The 9,294-nt window shown below is 41.5% G+C and overlaps 2 protein-coding genes across 3 annotated transcripts in view; one reads left to right on the top strand and one right to left on the bottom strand.

Annotated features, from left to right (window-relative positions):
• The first annotated feature begins 776 nt into the window (after positions 1-776).
• On the top strand, positions 777-1,509 carry LOC116865300 (protein tyrosine phosphatase type IVA 1-like). Its single transcript, XM_032853572.1, has one exon. It carries the CDS (start codon positions 786-788, stop codon positions 1,311-1,313), a length of 528 nt encoding a protein of 175 aa, XP_032709463.1. The 5' UTR covers positions 777-785; the 3' UTR covers positions 1,314-1,509.
• Positions 1,510-8,667: 7,158 nt separating this feature from the next.
• Positions 8,668-9,294, bottom strand: part of ME3 (malic enzyme 3) — a 212,662-nt gene continuing 212,035 nt past the window's right edge. For both annotated transcript variants that reach the window (XM_032852862.1, XM_032852863.1), the window contains exon 15: positions 8,668-8,904. In XM_032852862.1, coding sequence (XP_032708753.1) covers positions 8,743-8,904 — 162 coding nt within the window. In that variant the 3' untranslated portion in view covers positions 8,668-8,742. The remainder of the gene's footprint in view (positions 8,905-9,294) is intronic.

Below are 9,294 nucleotides of genomic sequence, written 5' to 3'. Positions count from 1 at the left end.
TTCTTCCCCCAATACCTTCTCTTCCCTCCCATCGTGGCGTCTCAGTCTGCACCACGCCTTCCTTCCCCAACCAGCCGGCCCGCTGGGTCTCAGGCTCATAGCTTCTCGGTGCGCCCTGCCGCGATTGGTGGAGAGGAGCCCACGTCACGCCTGCTGTGAAAGGGCGGGCTTGTGACGCAAGAACGCCTCCGCTCGCGGATTGGCTCCTTCGAGGCTGGAGCACAGTAGAGCCTGGTGTCTGGTCACTGCTGCCCCACGGCTGCCACTGCCACTCCCTGCCCCGCAGCCGAGGTCACCACTGCCGCCTGTGTCGCCGCTGCGGGACTGGTTGTATGATTAGGCCACAGTCTTTAATGAGTAAACAGGCTCCTGTCTGTGGTGTTCTCGGTCGCGCCTTTATGGAGTTTCTGAAGGGCCCCAGAGATTACTGCCAGGCACAGCATGACCTTTACGAGGACCAGTGAACTGTAGAGGTTCGTTGCTCCTCCCCCGAGCAGCCGCCGGCCGATCGGTTATCCTGGACGCGCACGTGTAGAGTTGAAATCCTCGGAGCGTTTCCAAGAATTAAGACCTGGATGGGGTAAACCTGGGCGGGCTTCCTTTCCACTGACTCAGTATTACTGAACTGAAGGACTGCTGCTTGCGAGGGGGCTCGTTGCGTTTCCTGTTACTCTCAATTACATTTTCCCAAGCATTGAGAATTTCCAGTGGAGTATATATATGGGTGTATACTTCAGCTGCTTAACATCACTTCTGCATTCAAGTATTGAAAACATTTCAACTAAATGAACATGGCTCCAACGAGCCCGCCAGCCCCCGTGGAAGTCACATACAGGAACATGAGATTTCTTATTACACACAGCCCAACCAGTGCAACCTTAAACAAGTTTATAGAAGAACTTAAGAAACACGGAGTTACTACAATAGTAAGAGTATGTGAAGCAACCTACGACACTGCTCTCGTGGAGAAAGAAGGCATCCAGGTTCTGGATTGGCCTTTCGATGACGGGTCATCGCCATCTAACCAGATTGTCGACGACTGGTTGAGTCTCGTACACATTAAATTTCGGGAAGAACCTGGTTGTTGTATTGCTGTCCACTGTGTTGCGGGTCTTGGGAGAACTCCAGTGCTTGTTGCCCTAGCACTAATTGAAGGTGGAATGAAAAATGAAGATGCAGTACAGTTTATAAGACAAAAGCGGCGTGGAGCTTTTAACAGCAAGCAACTTTTGTATTTGGAGAAATATCGTTCAAAAATGCGGCTGCGCTACAAAGACTCCAGTGGTCATAGAAACAACTGTTGCATTCAATAAAACTTGGCTCCCTTATGCTGTTGCCTTGGAAATGGAACTTGAGACAGGACTTAATTATCGTACATATTAGCCAACATGTAGGCTTAATGAATGACAAGTCTAATGAAGCTTCCATAGGAATCATGAAAAAACCACAAGCATGACAGAATTGCAGCCTCTATATTTGGCTTCATACTATTCCCATGCCAGAAAAAAATATGTAAGAAGTTGAGAGCTTAGGTGCCAAAATATCCAGCACAATACTTGTATATTTTTAGTATCCTACGTAATTAAAATCCTAGTAATTATGAACAGCACTGTAAACCATATGTGGTTTATTCCTTTAGTCCTTTCAAACATTGTAAGTAGGGCCATGTGGTTATTTTTTCCTTCATGTTTACCATCCCACATGAACACCACTATACATCAGATTTTAGCAAAAATCGATTTTTATTGGATTCCTACCAAGACTTAAGGGATTATTTAATGTCTTTCTATAAAACTCATTTTGTGCTGTTATGAAAGCCTCCATTTTGAAAAATCACAAATCTGTGGTTGAAAGTTCATGTAAAATACACATTGTACAGAGCACATGTGTGTAATGATTTCAGACAAAAACGTCTTACAGTTACTTTAATGTTTACACTTGGGGTGCAACTTAGAGGGGGAGGGTTTAAAGAGAGAGTGGGAGGAGGCTATGAAATATCTCCAGTAAAATATTGCCTTTGTTTTGGCAGGGTGTATAGAATAGGTCTTTTATTTAGCAAGAAAAAAAATTCTTTTTAAAGCAGAGATGCTTTATAGCCCAAACATTTCTTATTTATAAAATTTCTGAAATCTTGTAATTCCTTACCATGTCTATTAGAAGTTGTTCATTAACTGTTTTTCTTGGAAGCATGTTTTTTCCTTGTCTTCCCAATCAAAAGAGAAGTGGGTTTCTAGTAATGAAATGATCAGGCATCTAATATTTTATATGCTTTTTGAATTGTGTAACTTTGTATTTGGATACCTGATACTTTGTTTTATTGTGGAATTGATAAAATGATGACCTGTCTTAGCTCTAGTTTAACCATATATTCACACTGTCTGGGAATATAGTTCTTCAGAAATAATTTCAGTGTTCACCATTCACCTAGTACAGGAGCTTAACCATCTAAATAACGAATTGCAGGAGGGAGAAAGGATGGTAGAGATGTGTTATATTAGTAAAAGTAGAAGCAAAGGCGTTACTAGAGATAAAAATCTTAAAGTTTCAGTTCACCAGGAAGTTATAACAATTGTAAACTTCATGCATCAAACAACATTGGTCCAAAATGTATTAAGCAAATACAGAGAGAACTATAAGGAACATCAACAAATTTACCACAGTGATGGGATATTTTACAATCCATCTTGCAGAAACCGATCAAGTGGACAAAAATCAGTAAAGATATAGATTTGAACAAAATGATTAAGCTTATGAACATACAAGGGGCATTGCAACCGACAGTGAGAATCTATATTTTTAGGAGTAAGTACATGAAATATTTATTACATTTGACCATAAAATTTCAACAAATTTAAAAATATTTAATACTAATAACTTCTTTGACTATCATTCAATTAAGTTGGGAAAAAAGTTAATATCCACACATTTGGAATTTTGAAAACCTGTGTCTAGAGACTTCCACTTCCAGATAGTGTGTAGAAGTTTGCAGCATTATACCACCTACACTATAACAACCAGAAAAATAAGGAAAAATTTGTAAAGGAGTATGTTTGAAGACATGTCGGAGAGCTGTAAAAGCAACAAGAACTAGGTGAACAGGAGTTCCAGAGAGGGAGGAGCTCTCCTGAGGTTAGTGGTCAACTCCACCCCCTTCACCACCCCTCACCCCCACTGGGGGCATTCAGTGATTCTGGATGTGGACTAAGAATCAGACTTGGTCCAGGGCAGTCAGTGGGTGGGGGGTCTCTACTGAGGGAAAGAGAAACCCAGAGAGGCTTTTGGTGGTCATGTAGGACTGGTACAGCAGATTAGAAAACTGAGAGGTTTGTCCATTTTCCTCCACATGTAGCAAGTTGAGTTCCTCAGGAAACCTATACTACATCTGATATTTGCATTTGGAGATTTACTGGGGAGTTGGCTCAACACCTGTGAGGGAGCAACAGAACCAGAAAATGGTGGCAGTTGTTGAATGGCGATACATACAGTTAGTTGTAAAACTGGCCTTAGCCAATCTTGTAAGGAGCTCTCGAGCTGGGATGACCACTTAGAGATGTCCCCAACTGAGGCAAAGGGGTTGAATATTTGGACTTGAGTCAACCAGTCATTGTATGCAGGCTGTCTCTGGGGATGAAGCCATACCCTTGAATGAAGTACCTTCCTTCAGCCAAGTGCAATTCCCAGAGAGGGATGCAGCTGTGAACCTTCAGCTAATAAATATTTCTGGCAGCTGGGGAATAAGTGTTTCAGCCCTGCACAGGGATCTGGGTGGCACAACCACAACATCCAGTATCCTAAATGACACATGCTGAATTCTGGGGCTATGCCTGAGAGCCTGGGGAGTTAGAATGAAGATTTATTTTTTAAAAAAAGATTTTATGTATTTATTTTACAGAGACACAGTGAGAAAGGAAACATAACCGGGGGAGTGGGTGAAGGAGGCTTCCTGAGGAGCAGGGAGGCCGATGAGGGGCTCGATCCCAGGACCCTGGGATTGAAAAGACAAAGGGAGCTTTCTCTGAATTTCATAGTGCTTAGGAGACAAAGTGCTGTTAGAAGAGGTTCCAATCTTCCTCAACACCTACCGTCTTCTTTATTATAGCCATTCTGGTAAGTGTGAAATGGTTTTAATTTTCAAATGACCAGTGATATTAAGCATCTTTTCATGTGCTTATTAGCCATTCACATATTTTTTGTAGTATGCCAGTTCAAACATTCATCAACCTTTTTAATTGGGTGGTTTTGTCATTTTCTTACTGAACTATAGAAGTTCTTCATATATTCTGGACACAATACCTTTCTCAGATATATAATTTGCAAGTATTTCCCCTCAGTCTGTTGCTTGTTTTCTCTCTTAATCATATGTTTCAAGAGGAAAACTAAAAAAAAAAAATTGAATTACAATTTATCAATTTTTCTTTTATAAACCATGCTTTTGAACTATCTAAGAACTCTTCTCAATCACAGTTTTCTGCTCTATTTTCTTCTAGAAGTTTTATAGCTTTAGCTTACATTTAGGTCTGTGATCTATTTTAAATTAATTTCTATGTATGGTGTGAAGTAAATGTCTCTTTCAAATTTTTTTGACTTTTTGCATGTGAATATTCAGGTGTCGCACTATTGTTGTTCAAAAGACTATCCTTTCCCCCACTGAAGTATTTTGGTACGTTTGTGGCAAATCAATGTGCCATAAATGTGAGGACTTAGTTGTGAATTCTCAGTTCTTTCCCATTGATCTACATAACCATACCATCTTGATCAAGTTTTATAGCAAGTTTTGAAATTAGATAGTGTACTTTTTCTTTTTCAAAAATTTGGCTTTTTATTTATTTTTTTAAAAAGTATTGATTTATTTGAAAGACAGAGATCACAAGCAGGCAGAGAGACAGGCAGAGGGAGAGGAAGGGAAGCAGGCTCCCTGCTGAGCAGAGAGCCTGATGTGGGTCTCGATCACAGGACCCTGGGATCATGATCTGAGCTGAAGGCAGAGGCTTTAACCCACTGAGCCACCTATGCACCCCGAATTTTGGCTTTTTAGATCCTTTCCATATAAATTTTAGTATCAGCCTGTCAGTTTCTACAAAAAAAAAAAGTCTGCAGGGATTTTGATATAGTATTGAATTTACAAATGAGCTGTGGAGAAAGTTGCAGCCTTAACAATATTGAGTCTTCAAATCCATGAATATGGAACATCTCTCCATTTATTTGGATTTTTTTTCAGATCTTTAATTCCTGCCAGCAGTGTTTTATAATTTTCATCGTGCAAGACTTGTACTTAACTTTCTAAGTATTTTTTGATGCTGTTATGAATGGAAGTATTTTACTTCTAGATTGTTTATTGATCATATATAAAAACACAGGTGATTTTTGTTTATTGACCTTGTATCTTCTGACCTTTGTATACCGATTGGGGAGAAAGAGCGCTAGTGAGATAAAGGGTTCTATTCTTTGGCATTTTCTACATATAGCATTATGTCATCTGTGAATAAAGGCCGTTTTATTCTTCATTTCCAACTTGGATACATTTAATTTCTTTTTCTTTTTTTAGTGAACTGGCTAGATCCTCCATGTTGATGAGAAGTGATGACAACATCCTTGGCTTGTTCCAGATCTTAGGGAGAAAGTATTCATTCTTTCACCATTAAGTAGGATGTAAGGTGTTGGTTCTTCATCAGGTGGAGGATGTTCTCTTCTCGGTTTGTTCAAAGTTTAAGCATAAATGGATGTTGGATTTTTTCAGATAGTTCTATCACATCCATTGGCATGATCTTGTGGTTTCTGTCTTTCACTCTATTAATACCAGGCACTGTGAGGATCAGTTTTAAAATCTTAAAAGAATTTTGCATTCCTGGAATAAATCCCCCTTGTTCCTTGTGTGTAATTCTTTTATATTGATGGATTTGGTTTGCTAATGCTTTAAGGTTTTGCATCTATATTCATGAAGGAAATTGGTTTGTAGTTTTCTTGTGTTGTCTTTATTTGGTTTTGATATCAGGGTGATTCCAGTGTCATAGAGTGATTTGGGAGTGTTCCCTCCTCTATTTTCTGAAAGAGGTTGTGAAGGATTGGTATTATTCCTATCTTATTTTATTTTAATTTTAAGATTATTTATTTATTTATTTGTCAGAGAGAGAGAGAGAGAGAGCGCGAGAGCGCACAGGCAGGCAGAGTGGCAGGCCGAGGCAGGGGGAGAAGCAGGCTCCCTGTCGATCAAGGAGCCCAACTCGGGACTCAATCCCAGGATGCTGGCATCATGACCTAAGCCGAAGACAGCTGCCCAACCGACTGAGCCAGGCATCCAGTACTATTCCTATTTTATTTTATTTTATTTTATTTTTTTTAAAGATTTTATTTATTTATTTGTCATAGACAGAGAGAGAGAGAGCGAGCAAGCACAGGCAGACAGAGAGGCAGGCAGAGGCAGAGGGAGAAGCAGGCTCCTTGCTGAGCAAGGAACCCGATGTGGGACTCGATCCCAGGACTCTGGGATCATGACCTGAGCCGAAGGCAGCCGCTTAACCAACTGAGCCACCCAGGCGTCCTGCCTATTTTAAATATTTAATAGAATTCACTAAAAAAGGCATCTGGGCCTGTGCTTTTCTTGGTGGGAAGATTTTTAATTACTAATCAAATTCTTGTTATAGATCAATTATTTCTGTTCTAATCTTAACTTGCTTTGGATTTTGTTTGTTTCTGCAGGGACTTCATGTTATTGCTTTGAGACTGTTCTTACTGACAGAGGCATTTGTTTAGAGCTACAGAATTTTCCTCTAAGCAGTGTTCTAGATAAAACTCATTAATTTTAATATTTTTCATTCAATTCAATATATATATAATTAACCCTGTGACTTCTTCTTGGAACTGTGGGTTATTTAGAAATGTATTATTTAATTTACAAATGGTTAGAAATTTCCCATTTTTTTCTGATTTCTAATCTAATTATTAACTCTGTCCAGGATGACTTCAGGAACCAGTTGCATTTGAACTCCAAAGATGAATGAGGTCTCCAGCAGAAAGCTGCAGTGAGCTGCTATTTAATTGATAAAGGGCAGGGAATGGGTGGGGGAAGAACTTGGCAGATGGAGACCAAGCATTTAAAAGTGTACAGGCCTGAAAATGTCTGTGTTTAGTGTGATTGAAACAAAGGAAATGTACTTTGTATCTTCTTTGTCTGGTCAGTATAGCTACAGTTTATTTATTTAGTTGATCTTTTCAAAGAACCTGCTTTTACGTCATTGCTTTTCTCTACTACTTTTCTTTTCTATGACACTGAGTACAAAGGACATGCAGCTGGGGTACAGAAGTGGTGGGCCAGGACACAGAAATGACAGTGTAGAGGTTCTCTGGCATTGAGATTGCAGCTTCACTTCAAATCCTCTTCTGAAGAAGTTCTCATTCTCCATGAGCCCAGGGATTGTAGAACAGGGATGTTTTCTCAGGATGTGTTTGGCTGAGCACCAGCACCAAGGAAGCGGGTGTTGGAAGAATAAGACCTGGGCAAGGGGTGACTAGTGTGTCTGCTAATTACTGTGCTAGGAGTCCGACAGTCCTGTGACTGGGAGGTGGGGATCTTGAGGCTGAGCTGGCAGCAAGAGTTGGGGGTGGTAGTTCCCTTAGCATGGTTTACTGTTTTCTGTGTGATCCAATAAAATTAGAGGTTGAAAGAACCAATAGGTTCTAGAAATTTATCAGGGCCTTTGATTGCGACAGCCATAGGCTTTTCTCCACCTCTCCATCCCATGGTGTAGTCTCTGCTAGACAGGACGAGGTGAAAGCTATAGTTGAACTTGTCTAAGAAACCCCCATGACAGACTGAAGGCATTCTTTAAGAATACTGCTCTGGCTTGCTGAATTCCTTCAGAGTGAAGGGTGGGAGGGAAGGAGAGAGGGAGGGAAGGAGAGAGGGAGGGAGATAGAGAAGAGTATCAGAGTCAGGAAAATGAAATCAGGGCTTCCCTAGAACTTCATGATTCTCTTCCCCTCACTGCCTCTCTTCCTCCTCACTCCTTGGCCTGCTGACATGCCCACATTTCTCTAGTTTTCCTTTTAGTAATAACCAAAAAGGAATCCTACTATTCAGTAACCCACATGTGAGGGATAGTTTTTGATTAGTGAGTTGCCTTCAGCCCCTCAGCCTTCATATGCACCTGATTCTTGAAGGGTGCGTGTTCCTCCAGCTGGGATTGTGCTCCCTCACAGGTGGGCTGTGCTCTCTGCTCAGTGGCTGCCCTTCCCTTCCTCAGGTTCCCATGCCTCCTATCCATCTTTACTCTTGGGACTTTGCACACATTTCTCCCCTTGAAGCCTTCTCTTATGTTCTCATAGGAAGTATCTGCTCCCTTCTGTGAATACCTTTGACCTTTATCTGCACTTCTTTCATGGACTCAACCACTTTCCCCCTTGTGAAAAAATGAATTGTGTCCACATCTCATCTCCTTCACTAGACTCTGAGCTCTGTAAAGGCAGAGTTCTAGGAAGGATTCTAGATTTCCCACAAGATCTAGCTAATTGTTGGCAATTAGATGAAGAAATTCTTGGGCAGGAAGTCGGAAGAGGGTTATAGAAAAGTGAATTCTCAGGGCCTTCGTGGGCAAGGATGTCATTCACTATGTGCCTGGATATATCCCCTCACACCAGAAAGTTCAAAGGAAAAACACAGTGACAAAGATGGCCATTTTAGAACCCATTTATATTGTCGTCGTTACTCTGGGCTTGCTCCAGACTCACACAGCCTCTGAGACTGCATCAGACTGTTTGAATATTCATGGCTTCCTTAGGCCACGTGTAGCTGTCCAGTGTGAAGGAGTCATAGTCTGGAGTGTAGACCAGGGATCTTACAAAAGCCTCCTTGTCCTTGGGCTCTGGGTAGTAGGAGGCTAGGTTGTGTTTGTACGCGAAGTCGAGGACCTAGGGAAAAACATACAGGCTGAGGAAATGGAACTAAGGAGGAACCTGCCTAAAAGTTGCCTAAAGGGTACTTGGGAGCCTGTGGAAGGGTAACTGCCCCTGAGCAACCATAAACTGTCGTCCTTGAAGCCACTGGCTAGGAGGGATTTGGAGCTTTCCGCCGGGGTAGGGAGCTGTGATGCAGTGAATAAGCACTAGGCTGCATTCAAGAGGCCTCAGACTCAAGTCTGCACCTGCTTCCAACTGCCTGTGCGTCCTCGGTGGTGACATTATCCTTGCTGAGCCTCAGTTTCCTCATCTCTAAAGTGGGAGTTAGGAGACCTTTCTCTGGAGTAGTGTGAGGATAAAATTAGGCAACAGGCCACATCAGGTGTCCAGTACCAGATATCC

The sequence above is a fragment of the Lontra canadensis genome, unplaced genomic scaffold (assembly GCF_010015895.1).
Source record: "Lontra canadensis isolate GAN:19392208 unplaced genomic scaffold, GSC_riverotter_1.0 scaffold7, whole genome shotgun sequence".
Taxonomy (NCBI): Eukaryota; Metazoa; Chordata; class Mammalia; order Carnivora; family Mustelidae; genus Lontra; species Lontra canadensis.
This window is presented reverse-complemented; position numbering and strand designations above follow the sequence as displayed.

Bases quoted from the DNA above. Each gene is read 5' to 3' on its own strand.
- LOC116865300 (XM_032853572.1), top strand. From the start codon at position 786: ATGAACATGGCTCCAACGAGCCCGCCAGCCCCCGTGGAAGTCACATAC.